This window comes from Gnatocerus cornutus, chromosome 7 (assembly GCF_029298725.1).
Source record: "Gnatocerus cornutus isolate USDA-ARS CGAHR chromosome 7, icGnaCorn1.1, whole genome shotgun sequence".
Taxonomy (NCBI): Eukaryota; Metazoa; Arthropoda; class Insecta; order Coleoptera; family Tenebrionidae; genus Gnatocerus; species Gnatocerus cornutus.
Genome location: NC_142239.1, coordinates 14455571 through 14469278, shown reverse-complemented (window position 1 = coordinate 14469278; position 13708 = coordinate 14455571). Strand labels below are relative to the sequence as shown.

The 13708-nt window shown below is 35.1% G+C and overlaps 3 protein-coding genes across 3 annotated transcripts in view; 2 read left to right on the top strand and 1 right to left on the bottom strand.

The window, feature by feature from the left end:
* The first annotated feature begins 547 nt into the window (after positions 1 to 547).
* LOC148171372 (juvenile hormone esterase-like) lies at positions 548 to 2670 on the top strand. The gene is made up of 8 exons (XM_088041721.1): positions 548 to 749; positions 796 to 918; positions 964 to 1500; positions 1556 to 1724; positions 1774 to 1952; positions 2000 to 2147; positions 2197 to 2329; positions 2385 to 2670. Exons 1-8 carry the CDS (start codon positions 573 to 575, stop codon positions 2563 to 2565), a joined length of 1647 nt encoding a protein of 548 aa, XP_087897847.1. The 5' UTR covers positions 548 to 572; the 3' UTR covers positions 2566 to 2670.
* LOC148171371 (centrosomal protein of 131 kDa-like) lies at positions 2584 to 6133 on the bottom strand. The gene is made up of 7 exons (XM_088041720.1): positions 6030 to 6133; positions 5867 to 5983; positions 5686 to 5815; positions 4589 to 5443; positions 4453 to 4539; positions 4211 to 4400; positions 2584 to 4163 (listed from the first exon to the last, which is right to left on the bottom strand). The coding sequence occupies exons 1-7, from the start codon at positions 6090 to 6092 to the stop codon at positions 2639 to 2641; spliced, it is 2967 nt and encodes a 988-aa protein (XP_087897846.1). The 5' UTR covers positions 6093 to 6133; the 3' UTR covers positions 2584 to 2638.
* Positions 6134 to 6372: 239 nt separating this feature from the next.
* The window catches only part of LOC148171368 (potassium channel subfamily K member 18-like), an 88401-nt gene continuing 81065 nt past the window's right edge, over positions 6373 to 13708 (top strand). Inside the window, exons 1-2 of the mRNA XM_088040861.1 lie at positions 6373 to 6507; positions 12855 to 13050. Of these exons, the coding sequence (XP_087896987.1) occupies positions 12855 to 13050 (196 nt within the window). The 5' untranslated portion in view covers positions 6373 to 6507. The remainder of the gene's footprint in view (positions 6508 to 12854; positions 13051 to 13708) is intronic.

The following is a 13708-nucleotide window of genomic DNA, read 5'->3' as shown; positions in this document are numbered from 1 at the left end:
CATTATTCTAAAAAAATAAATACAAGTATAAATGATTTCTCGTAATACTAAAAAAGTTTAATATTAATTTTACTTTATTAAGTCACTTTTCTAACTATTTTTCGTTGTTTTTTATTTAACTAGCTTTTTCTAATTTTTGTTTTTGAGTCTTCGAAAGCTTTCAAATCAAGATCTCCAAATTAACGTTTATTCTCAGACTCAGATTTAACCCTCAGTTTGTTTAAAGAAATTTCAGAGACTTTTTTTCGATGAATTGATAGATAAAGTGCTTGATTCGTCTTCCTGTTTGATAGAAAACTTTGTTTCTTTGCTGGATACAATTTTTTTTGTGCCAAAAATGAAAGCCGTCAATTATAAGTAAATAAAAAGTGCTTGTCTTGTTGTGAGATATAAAAGACCGATTAAATTGTTCAGCTCTATGTTATGAGCCATTTAATTGAGGAAAATGCGTCAAAAGTAATTTATCGACACCAGAAAGTACATTTTTTACAATTTAATGAACGACAGAGGATAAGCATGTCAACATATAGACTTAAGTACGAGCATAGTTTAAAGTGCATTGGCTTAGAACAATGAAGGGTTTGTATTTACTCTTACTACTAAGCACTAGCGAGGCAAAAAATCCAAGTGTCACGACGCCCCATGGAGATTTCTTCGGCTCTATTTTAACCACGCGATTAAATAAAACGATTTATTCTTTTAGAGGTATCAGATATGCCAAACCTCCCATCGGTGACTTAAGATTTAAGGTAATAAAAATGATAAAGTACAGTTTGTTGATACGTCTTAAATTAGCCCTCTGTTCCTATAAAAAATTGGACAAAATACGACGCCACGGCCGATGGTCCGGCTTGTCCACAACCAGCGTTGGAAGTGACGTCAGAAGACTGTTTATTCCTCAACGTTTATACAACTAAGGTAAGATAAATATTTTATAATTTATGTCTATGATTTTTTTTAAAGTTGCCCGATAGAGACGTAAGCCCAAATCGTTCAGTGATTATTTTTATTCATCCCGGAGCATTTTATACCGGCACAGGTCGCAGTAATTGGTTAGGACCACAGTACTTCTTGGACCAAGACATTGTTTTAGTTACAATTAATTATCGCTTAGCTTCTTTAGGACTTCTAAGCATTGGTAAAGAAGTACCTGGAAATAACGCCTTTAAAGACCAAGTGGTGGCTTTTAAATGGGTCCGAGATTATATAAAATATTTTGGAGGAAATTCTGACTCCGTAACTTTATTTGGATACGCTGCTGGCTCCTTCAGTGTCTCTCTTCATTTGGTATCGCCAATGTCTCGAGGTTTGTTCCACAAGGCCATTCTTAGCAGTGGATCAGTTACTGGACAAATCCCTCTTTCCCATAATCAGTTGGAGTTGGCAAAAAAACAAGCGAGATTTTTATTGTGCCCTGAGAAATTTGGTCAGAAACTTATGTTGGCGTGCCTAAAGAAAGTTCCATCTCTATTCTACGTAACTTCAACAATAAATTTCTTTGTAAGTTTTGTTTCATTTATTGTTAGAATGATTCTCATTATGGTTTATTTTACAGGGTTTTAATTTCGACCCAACTTTGGTTTGGTTTTTTGTCATAGAAGAAGATTATGGCCAAGAACGCTTTATATCGGAAGATCCGGTTAAAATGATCGAACGAGGTGATTTTGCGAAAGTTCCTATCGTACTTGGTGTCACCACAGAAGAAGTTGGTCACAAAGCCTTGGGTAAGTTCTTTTATAGTATCCGTGGGCTCATATCAAATTTTGCTTATAGCCGTCGTTAATAATTCAATTTTACTCTACAAATTCAACAAAAATTACGAATCTCAAGCCCCTATCTCTTTCATGTACGAAAGAAACACTGCGAGATCTAAAGAAATTAGCGCCTCAATTAAAAAATTCTATTTTAATGACAAACCTGTTAGTAATGCTTCTGTCGACGGGTTAACTGATGTAAATTTATGAAGTTGGTTTGGTCAAGATAAAACTTTTAATTTTAGGCTTACGCTGACTCTGTCGTTGAGTTCGCTGTTAACAGACTAGCAAATTTGATATCTGAGAAGAATCCCGGTCAAGTTTATTATTACAGATTTTCATATCCTGGACGTTATAGTTTTTATATCGATCCGAAGGCACGTAAACCTTGGGGTGATGATCTATTTGGGTTTCAATTCAGTTAATTAAATTAGTTTTGTAGCTGTCGTACATATGGACGATTTGATTTATCTGTTTTACATTTCCATTTTATTTCCGTATTTTGATCAGAGTTATCCGGAAACTGAGATGGTTGAAAAGTTAACAGTGCTCTGGGCTACATTTGCTCAAACTGGGTATTAGTGAATCAGGTAGTCTGATTAGAAAACTGAGTATATTTCTTCGTTTCAGTAAGCCAATTCCACCGTCAAGTCAGCTATTTCAGGGAATAACTTGGGAACCGTATAATGTTTCAACTAAAAAGTATTTGGACATTGGAAAAGAGATCAAACTACAGGAAAAATTATATCAAGATCGATATGATTTCTGGAACGAATTGTTTCCACTTCCTTCCCAAAACCGAACTAAATGATTATGTTTATTCAATATTTTAAGAAAATACAAGTATAAATGGTTGCTCGTAATATTAAAAATGTGTAATAATTTTACTTCATTAAATATTCCTTCCGTTGCTGCTCCAACATATTTTCAAGATACGTGCACTTCTCTTGCAACGCCTTATGATCCCTTGTCAGCTCCTCCAAAATCTCATCTTTCCTTGCAATGGAAATCTTAACTCTGGCGTACAATTGCTGGATTTCACTATCTCTCGAATTTTTGACACTCGTCAGTTCCTTTTCCAAACTCCCCATTTCCTTCATCAGTTCATTTCTTATAATTTCTTTCATTTCCTCCCGTTCACTCTGCAACTTCAGTGTTACACGTTTAGAAATCTCCAACTGACTCTGCACGTGATCAATCGTAGCCTTCAAATTAATAACAACGTCTTCGTTATCCACCAACTTCTTTTTAGCATCGAGATATTTACTCTTCGCTTCACGTTCACTTTCTTCCAAATCTGCTATTTCCTTCTCGTATTTCTCCCGGAGGCGTTTAATACGATTCTCTGTTGATTGCTCGATTTGTGATTTCGTATCTTGCGCTTCTGCTTCTAAGCGTTCGAGGACTTCTTCGATTTCTTTGTCTCGTTCTTTGCGGCACTGTTCGCGAATAATCGCTTCTTTTTCGGCCAATTGCACCGTTTGTTGTTTCTTATAGTTGTTTTGCCACGACTCCATTTCCAAACTGGCTGTCTCTTTAATTAATTTGATTTCGTTGGCGTGTCTTCTAATGACTATCTGAAGCCTCTCTTCAAAGTCTTGTTGCGCTTGTCTAACCCCCTTTTCCTTTTCGTTGTTCGCTAGAACTTCTCTTTGCTCACATTCTGCGATTCTAGCGGCGTGATCAGCCAACAATCTACGCCGTTGCTCTTGGAAGCCTTTCTCTTCAGATTCGACAAGTTTGTCGTATCTTTGCCTCATTACTTCTCGCTCATGAGCTAATGCTTTTTCTCGTTCTTCAATGAGTTGGACTCGCAAAGCTTCACATTGTTCTTGAGTTTTTCTCGCTGCTTTTAACTCAAGTTCTTCAATCTCACGTTTGTGAAGAGATCTCAAATCCGACAGTTCTTGTTGTTGGCGCTTTTCCATGCTTTGCAGCTCCGGTTCTATACTCTTCACCGTTAATTCTTTGATTTTTTGGGTTTTGGTGTCGATCCAACGCTCCCGTCGCAGTTTTTCTCCAGCGACGTGCATTTCTTTGACTTTTTGTAACTCGACGTGGTGCTTATGCTCAAGAGCTTTAATGTTAGATTGGTAGCGATCCTCTAGAGACTTCATTTCAGCGACTAGACCTTCACACTGTTGATTCAATGATTTCTTATCGGCAATCAGTTGATCGATGAATTTTTGGTGGCGTTTGATTGTCGCTTCGTATTCATCTTTCTGAGTTTTGAGTTTCTGTTTGATGGTTTGGTCGTTTTTTTTGGAGGAAGTTACGATTTGTTCTCTTAGTGAAGACAGTTCTGATTGGAGGAGAGTGATGGAAGACGATTTTTCCTTCAATTTGAGACTGAGATCGATGACTTGATGCGACAACTCCTCGTTTGGGAAAGTCAAAAGATCTTCAAATCTGCAAGAATAAAATTAAGACTATTTGGAGAGATTAGAGGTACGTACTTTGGGATTGTATCTAATTTAATTTTCGGTTTTTCGTGAATTTTCATTGTTGTTTTGGTGTCGCTGAAGGGCTTCGAGCAGCTCCTATCCACCTCGTCCAGAAAGGATAAGAGCTCGTTATAATTGGAATTTTCTTTTGGAACGTCCTCAATTTTAGAGGCCTCAGAGACTAAAATAATCGGCTTGGAGTCTGGAAAACAAAGTTAAGAAAAATTCGTTTGAAACTAACTATAAACACGAACAAGAAAGTTTTTTCTCCTCTTGGTAGTTTTGGGGGAGTGTGGAGATTTCTGTATCAACGACCTGCTTCATTGTCTGCATTTTCAACTCTACAAAAAATGAAAAGAAATGAAGGAGTTAAGAAAAATTGAGAATTACGAGATTTCTTGTCTTCCTCCTCCAAGACTTTTAAAATGGCCGTGATGTCGTCATAGGTGGGACTGTGAGGAGTCTTTTCCACATCATGTTGAGGAACGTCTTGAGAAATATCAACACCAGTCAAAGAAATCGATTTTTCCAACTCATCAATGTTGTCTAAGAAGTCTAGAAAGTTGCTCTTCTTCTCCTCTGGTTTTTTGGTAATCCAAGTTTCTACTTCTTTGGTCAAAGGAGGATCCGAATAGTCTGGATCTGCTCTTATAGGAGTTGCTGTAAACTTCACTTTTGGTTTCGGCGACGCTTTTGGTTTCTTTTTCGGACTTTTATCCTCCACGCTTCGAAAGAATTGATCAAACTTCTTATCGTTTTCATCCTTGAACAAGTCATCAATATCCAAATCGCTCAAATTCGGTATCTGTTTAGGATCAGCCCATTCAGTTTTCTCATCAATCCAGTTCTGGACGTGCGTTTGAACATTTTCTCTCGGTTCTTTGGAGTTATCATCACTAACTTCATCCAGAGATATCAAATTAATAGCAGAGTCATCACTGGGAGCTTTTTCTTTAGATTTCTCCAGACTGGACTCATATTTGAGGGTCAGATAGTCGTGGATCGCATTAATCCCAGGATCTTTCTCAATTTCAACTTTCTTGGGAAGTGGTGGTTTGGTGGCAACTCCTGGAGTTAGGATGCGTTCTTCGGGAGTGTCGTCTTCTAACACTTCTTTGCTTTGATCGGTTTTACTTGAACCAGCAGAGTAGTTTCTTTTACTGGATCCGGCTGAGTAATTTCTCCACGATTTGATTGGTTCGGAGAGTAAGTTTTTTAGGAGCGCAGCTGATGATAGCGACTCGTCTGAAACTCCAAGTGTTTTAATGGAATCTATAAGGGAATAAATTGGTTTCTCTTCGATAAAAGCTTGAGCATATGTGAAGTTTATCCCGCTTATGTTAACGTGTTGCTTGCAAACTTTGAGAGTATTTTAATGTGACAAAGTAGGTATATTGAGCCAAGTTTTGAAGTTCGTCGATATTGGATAGAGTCGTCGCGACGCCAATAAATTCGCATTTAATTACCAGAAATCGCCAAAACCGTACCTTGAATGCTCTCAAGACTTTCAATACTTTGCTCTCTTGTCGACATCCTTGAATTAATTCGATTAAGGTAACCATTGGAGAGGAACCCGGCCGAAAAGGGGCGCTTCTTGAACTCCGAATCGACGTCCTCCTAGAGCGAAAGTGCTAACCCAATTATTACAAGTATTTCAAAATAACTAACCTTATTGAGAGTCAAAAGAGGCACCGCTGACACGGGTCTCGAATAAAATTTAGTTAGCATGGAGCATTTCGAACTGGCGGTGCTGAGCTTGCTCGGGGGCCGAACCTCCAAACATATCTGCAAAACAAACGATGCGGAAAACGGATATAAAAAAAGAATTCACCTTGTCTCCATCCAACCGCAGAATCTCGTTATTCTCGCGAGGTTTTAATTGTTTCCCCGACATAACTTTCCAGCAAAACGTCAACAAACAATCACAACAAAGCCGTTTCTATGCCAACGGCTCGTTAGCCAGGTGGCGCCCGGTACAAATTGCGCTTCCACCTGCCGAAATTTACCAATTTACGACTTCTAACTCCATAAACAAATATAAGCTAATCAATGAGAAGTACTAAGCACCCATGCACCTCACCGATTTTTCCTTCATCTTGGAGAATTTGGTGGAAGCGCTCACCGGCGCAAGAACGACGCCGGCGGTGGCTGTGTGGCTTCGCGCGATCAGTTGTTTTGCGTGCGGCGCCGAAGTGCGACGTCTTGCCAGCGCCGCGACGTCCGATGAGTGCGAAAAAGTTTGTGTGATGTCGGGACTTTCTCTTGGAAAATTTGTTTAGTGAGTGCTTTGTTCAACTCCCGAAGACACTGTGAGTTCCTTTCTTTTATGTTGATAAAAGGACGGCAACCACCGGACATGAGCTGGTGGAATTTGAATAATAAATTTCTTCATTTTGAGCTTGATTGCACGCTCCCATCTGGATCGAACTGATAATTTATTATGCGTCGGTGGTGGTGGATTATTTTTAGCGTGTTTCTTTGTAAGGTCACACATTTTCACCATTAATCAGATACTTGATCCATTTTCGGGCGTAGTGCATGTAAAATATCACAAAGAGGATTTTTTGCCAGGCATCTGCAGGTCGCTATAAATTTCTTATTGAAATCGCAAATTCGTTTTTTTCATTCGTTTGGGTTCATAAAGCCGAATTAGGTGAGTATGAAAAATGGTCCGGTAATTTCATTCGGTGGAATTCGAAATTTCACGTTTTTTGAGGTGGTCGCTTTTTTGAATTATGGAAGCACTCTCTTTCCGAAAGTGGAGGATTAATCGCGGGATTTTCTCGGATACTTCAACTTCAACGAGTGCAGTTTTTCAGAACGACCACACCAACTTCACCATATTACAAATCGACTCGGAACAAAATTGTTCAAATAATTTCGATAATCATAAAATTGAATTCGAACCGATTTCGTACCAATAAAACCGAAATTTATATGTAAAATTTTTATGGACGCTCTCGATAATTCATAATAAATCGGAGTAAAAAATTAATATCAAGCTTTTATGACAACCAAATTAAAGTCAAATATTAATAAAACCGTTTACCGTACATCGAATATTCATTGAAGGGGTAAATAAATACCAATATTCTCCATCCGAGAGGATTAGTCTTTGATTGACAGTTATAGTTTTATAACCAATGCAAATTTTTATTTATGGGATCAAATTATCGTCAACTCTCTAAAACAATTTTGATTTTTGTGTTGGTGGTAAATTAAAATTTCAAATAAATTATTTACGATGTGAACACAACGTTGAATTTTGGGCGGAAGTATAATGAGAACTTTCTATTTAGTAATTCACAGTATTGATTTGAATTTGAGTTTAACCTGTTCCTGTAGTAATTTTGGTAATCAGGTGGAATTGAAAACAATAAATAAAAATAAATTTGGCAGGGTTGCATTAACAAAACTTCCAAATTATTGTCCCCTGAACCGTAATACATAATATTTTACCGAAATGCGCAACAACTGTAGGAATAATGAAAATATGTGCCGGTAGATAACGACCTGTGGTTCGAATTATTATTATTATGTCCGTTCTATGGCGATTTTTGAAAAATGTTTCGTGCACTTGTCGGAACCGCTCCGCTGCATTTACAATTGGTCTATTTTTGGCGATTTTATTTTTGATTTATTGAAATTAAGTTAATCAACGTACATCGATTTTATAATTTGAGGGTCAATTACCTTTTTATAAGCGGCGAAAAGGTCCCTCTAGGTAGAAAAATAATTACAGACAGGAAAAAGATAATGTTGCCACAGTTTTCAATGCTTTTAAAAATATATACGAGAAAATTCCAAAAATTCTGAAAGTTTTTAAAGCGAAATAGACTTCATTTTAAATTAACATGAACATTCAGAAAAAGATAATAAATTTGCTTTGTGTTTTTTTCTAAGTTTGTTTTTATAATTTGGAATAACCACTTGTAATTTAAAGTGACAAAAAATAAGAAGAATTTAAAGACAACCTGAAGTGAAATTAGAAAATTAGAAATAATCTAAAGATGGTTTAAAAAACATACAAAATTTAAAGAGAATCCGGAGCATTTGAGGGCAATATAAAAAAAAAATATCTCTAAATTCTCTTTTTTTTTGGTCAGTAATTTTGACGTATTTTATTCTTTGCTGGTTTTATAATAGGCCTTAAAATTTGCTCAAAATGTAGTCTAGAGAATTTTTCCTCTACTACCAAACGTCGCAAAAATGGATGAAAAAACAACAAGTTTAACTAGACTTTTACTTTATGGTTTTCACCATCATAATTTTTATTTTGCCTTTGGGCCCACCAGAATCAGTTGTCACTTATTTTTTAATAAAATTTAAAATTAAAATATTTCGAATCTAAATCTACTTTGCTCGATAGCTCGCTTATTTAGAAAGCGATCTTAAACTAATGGTGCTCATTTTACGCAGAATTTCACACAAAATCTAAAACTGGGCGATATTTTTACGTATGTCAATAAATAACCGAATTAGAAGCGTTCAAATTTACGCATAGCAAATTTGTATTTCCTATAATGTATAAACCTCGATATCTCGATTATTTAAAGAAAATTTGAGAACAAACATTCTAAGAAAATGTAAAAGCTCTAATAAGAATCTATGAAGAGACTCTAAACAAAATTTAAAGAAAATAAGAACTCAAAGGCTAAAAAAATAGAATTTGAGAAAAGAATTAGACCGAATTTGAAGAAAATCCGAAAGATAAACTGAGATTAGAGAGAATCTAAAGTTAATCTAAAAACAAATTATTTATATTCTTGAAAAAATTTAGACAGTCTAAGAAAAAATCTAAAGAGAATAAAAGTTTTTTTTAGATTTTCTTAATTTTCAAATTTCATTCAACGTTTGCTTTCGATTTTTCCTATTCTTAGATTTGATTTGATTCTTTATATTTTCTTTAGACCTTATAGATTCTCTTCATGTTCTCTTCAGGTCTTTAAATCCTGTTTTTGTGGCTTTAAATTGCAGAAGATTATTCCAAACTATCAAAACAAAAATGAGGTCGTCCCTCCATTTCCAAGTAAACCGGCAATTTGGTAATCGATCGTACTTGCAATGTGACAAGATGACAGCCTTGGTAAGCTCTTAGGTTTCAAACTTTAATAATTTAGAAGATAAGAGAACAGACTACCAACTACCCAAACGAAAATTTATCCTCCCGTCTTTGTAATTAAAAGAACTAAAAGTATTATATTTCTTTCCAATTAAGTCGTCTTTTCAAACTTATCGTTTCCGCTTTTTTGTCATATTGTAATTAGCGATTGCGACTTTTTAAATAAACCTTTGAGTAGTTTTTTTCTTACTTCAGCTGAAACAGCGCTCTTTTGAAAGATCTGTTTTCTTTCAAAACGTTCGAATCTGTACAATTTGTTTGTTGTTTCTTGGTCCAATTTAAAAAAGTGTAAGAAAATTCATGAATGACACCTATTTGTGATTTTACGTATGTTATGAAGTTATGACTGAAAGCACAGATAAAACATTTAGTTACTTTTCCCCTGCTGTGTAAACATATCCATCGGATTATTTATATCCCTCCACTCACAAGCGTTTTTAAAATTCCTCTCGAGTTTTGTGTTGATTCTCTCATTTTACGCTCAACAGAATCAATAATCTCTTGAATAAATAAAAATCTGAGTTTTTTTAAAAGTCAAAAGTGTCACGCTTCGCCTGTGACAAGCTAGCAAAAGTAATTGAAAAACGATGCTTTCCCAACTTAACTGTAAAGAATTGATGCCACTCAGAAACTGTTTTAAAACTATTATGGGAATTTCTAGAGTTAAAAACTGCAATGTCAGTTCCATTACATTGTCTTTTACGTTCGGCGGGAGTTCCAAGATTCAGAACGAATCCCAAAGGACCAAGTACAAGAGATATTACAATGTTGCTCGTTAGTATAACATGAGAGCACTCTTTTGCGATTTAACTTTAATTAATCCAACTGGAGAGAATTCGCTTTGTCTTTATTTGCGAGGTGTTAAAGACCAGATCCATCTTCGTCAAAAGAAGTATTCCCCTAATTCAAAACTGCCAAAAATCCTCGCCGACATTATTTAAAACAATTTCGCTCACAACAAGACAAATCCCTGCGCTTTTTCATCATCAATTCTGCACTACAGTGGTGGGGACGTGTAAAAAATTCACAATCCAGGACCGTAACGGAATTCGGGTCACGGTCGAAAAAGTGATTTGTGGCCGAATATTTTCTCTCAAAGGACAGGGTCAGTAATTGAATTATCAAAAAGGATTCGCAGTTGGAAGGGGCGTTTTACTGTCATTAAATAGCTCTATTAACTGAAATGTGACCGAAATTTCCTCAATTTTTTCCATGCAAAAGAGACGCGTTTAATAGTGGCGGTTTGCGGGGGAAATAAATCGTTGAAATGAATTTTTACTCGCATCTCCATCATTTTGCATTGTAATTGTTTTATTTTTGCGGACAACTGGAATGGATTAAAAGCTTTGCAGGAAATTTGGGTGATGATACGGAAAAATGGAAATTCGACATGGGGGCGTTATCAAATTACAACTTTCTTTGATTCGTTCATTACGATGTCTTCATGAAAGTTCGAGGAGTTCGGGAATCTATTTTCATTAGAAGGCGCTCTGTTGTGACGGGAAATCAAATATCAAACACTGCAGATAGAAAATAAAACTGAGGCATTCCGAGTTAAGTTAGGCGGCTAAAACTTTGTTCTTTTTGGGTACATAATTTTAGAAAGTTTATAGTAAATTGTTTTACTTTGAACGAAATGGTTTTACAGTGGAATGGCAGATTTGCGGGTGTACAAAATGTTCTAATCTTTAAACGCCACAAATTCTTCAAAATTTTATTGATCTAATTATCCTATTTTTTCAAGGATGTTTTTAAAGTTTTTATTTTTTAGACCAAGCAAAAATTGCCAACGTCTTAAAAGCTAAAATCCGTAATTTTCATAATTTTGGTGCTACAGCTACCAAATTTTGGGAAGTTACTCTTCTTGAATAGTTTATTAACTCTGCAAAATTGCAAAATTGTACAGCGGAAAACTAAAATTTTAAATTTTTTTTGTTTTTAAGACCAAGCGAAATTGTCAACGTCTTTAGCTAAAATCCGTAATTTTCATAATTTTGGTGCTACAGCTACGAAATTTTGGGAGGGTACTCTTTTTGAATAACTTATTAACTATGCAAAATTGCAAAATTGTACAGCGGAAAACTAAAATTTTAGAATTTTTTGTTTTTAAGAACAAGTAAAAATTGCCAACGTTTTTAGCTAAAATCCGTAATTTTCATAATTTTTGTGCTACATCTACGAAATTTAGAAAAGTTACTCATTTTGAACAGTTTCTTAACTCTGTCAAATTGCAAAATTGTAGAGCGGAAGAATCAAATTTTAGAAAAGCTTCAGATCCATTGAATTTCGTAGACTTTTCATATCTGAAACTTTTTCCTTTTGATCCTGCAAATTCTATTTTTTTAGAATCTTTTCAGCTTTTGGCTAGGAACTTCTTTTAAAACTATTTTTTTTTAAAAGCATTGAAAACTGACAACTATCTTTTCCCTGTCTAGAATAATGTCTGGAACAATAAAATTATTTTTCTGTAGACACCAATTTATTATAAAATCCGTTTACTTTAATTAGTTAAGTTTATTACAATTATTTCAACAAACTAAAAATAAAAAATATCTGATATAGACAAATTTTTTTGGATTATTTTTAATTTAATTTGGATTTTTCTAAATTTCTCATTGTCTTCGATAATGTCTTTTCGAATTTATGTTTTTAAAGTTTTTGTTAGATTAATTTTTTATTCTCTCTAGTTTCTGTACATTTACCGGATCCTCTTTAGATTTGACTTAATTTTTTTCAAATATCATTTAATTTTTTAGAATTTCTTTGGATTTTATATCGATTTTTTCTAGATTGCGCACTATTTTCTTTGAGTATTTTTTAGATCTTTTTGATCCTTTTTAGATTTTCCGTTTGATTTTTTTCCCGTTTGGGAATTTGCTCAAGAAAATCTAAAAAATATTAAAAGAGAATGTATACACAATCTAGTGAAAATGAATATTAAATCCAAGAACAATATAAAAAAATAATAAACATAAACTTAAGACTATCTATAGAATCCAAGGCAAATATGAAGAAAATCAAAGAAAAAAAGAAAATTTGAAAACAAAGTTTGGAACGAGAAGACTCAAGAGGATCTACGAACTATTCAAAGGGAATTTAAGCGCACAATCAAGAGAATTTAATATGAAATTCAAGACCAATATAAAAAATGTGAATAAAATTTTCCAGGAAATTTAAAACAATAAAATAATACTCCTATCTACAGATAATATTTTACAGCAAATATACAGCAAATATTTTTCTCCGGTGTTTGGAATAATCCGCAGTAATCCAATTGTTAATAAAGATAAGCAAAACTTCAAGGATTCAACTACCAGCGGTAACGTCTCGTAATTAGAACCAATGTCTTAAAAATGCAAATTGAAATAACTTGCACCGTGTTGGTTTAATTGATCATAAGTCGTGTGCATGAATGAACATTACCTGATTACAAAGATGAGATCTCATTGCCGCTGTTAATTTCCCTGCGACACAAAAACCCTTTCAGAATAAATCTCTCACTTAAAATTAATAGAAAAATCTCTTCCATTTCAGATGGAGGAGGGTGGCGGCCGCCGCTGTACAACCGCCCTCCTCTGCGGCCGCACCGGTCTCCTCATCCTGATGACCGGTTACGCGTTCCTTGGAGCTCTCCTGTTCAAATCCCTGGAAGGAGGCACCGATGGAGATGTCCCAGTCCACGTCCAACGTAGCCGAGAGGACTGTTTACGCGAACTGTGGCTAATTACAGGTCAGTGTGAAAAGTGTAAATCGATGAATTCCCAAGTTCTGTGGTAATTACGCCGTCATCCGCAACTCCACCACTTAAACGTGAATAATTGAGCTAATTGAAAATCGAGGTTGGGAGGTTACGGCGACAAATCACGCCAAGTTGCTATTTACTGTGACGTCATGGACGGAAATGACGTCAAGGGAAGCGTTTTTCTTAATTGTCGCAGATTTGGGTGTTGTGTGGTTAATTAATGGGGAGAAATTTCAGTTTTCGGAACATTTATTAGCTTCGAGGTTTCGGAAAATGAGACGAAGAAGCTGTGCAAATTAACAAGGCACAGCTCCAATTATTGTCTTCATTAATTTCTTTAGTTGCGATTTATTAATTAAAATGAGCTTCCTGAAGTTGCTTGTTGTTGAAATAAAAATAAACAACACTTAATTCAACATTTTTTCTTCAACTTGTGCTTTTAATTAAATCAGATTTTTGCTCTTAGCACATTGATATCTTATTTTATTCTTCGAGCTCCTTTAATTGTATAATAAAACAAATTTCCCTATCAATCACCCTTTTAATGAGCCCTAGCCACGTCCCTAACTGTTGTTTTTAGAGTGTCGTGCCCCCGTAAATTGGATCCACAGAAAAACTTGTGCATGTCAGCTACGTTTAAAACAGT

What these genes read in the sequence shown, in the direction of transcription:
- LOC148171372 (XM_088041721.1), top strand. Translation starts at nt 573, where the DNA reads ATGAAGGGTTTGTATTTACTCTTACTACTAAGCACTAGCGAGGCAAAA. An exon ending in GAAGGCACGTAAACCTTGGG is followed by an intron (nt 2,148 to 2,196) that starts GTGATGATCTAT and finishes TTAGTTTTGTAG; the next exon opens with CTGTCGTACATATGGACGAT. An exon ending in GCTACATTTGCTCAAACTGG is followed by an intron (nt 2,330 to 2,384) that starts GTATTAGTGAAT and finishes TCTTCGTTTCAG; the next exon opens with TAAGCCAATTCCACCGTCAA.
- LOC148171371 (XM_088041720.1), bottom strand. Translation starts at nt 6,092, where the DNA reads ATGTCGGGGAAACAATTAAAACCTCGCGAGAATAACGAGATTCTGCGG. An exon ending in TGCGGTTGGATGGAGACAAG is followed by an intron (nt 5,984 to 6,029) that starts GTGAATTCTTTT and finishes TTTGTTTTGCAG; the next exon opens with ATATGTTTGGAGGTTCGGCC. An exon ending in AGAGGAGAAAAAACTTTCTT is followed by an intron (nt 4,401 to 4,452) that starts GTTCGTGTTTAT and finishes TTTGTTTTCCAG; the next exon opens with ACTCCAAGCCGATTATTTTA.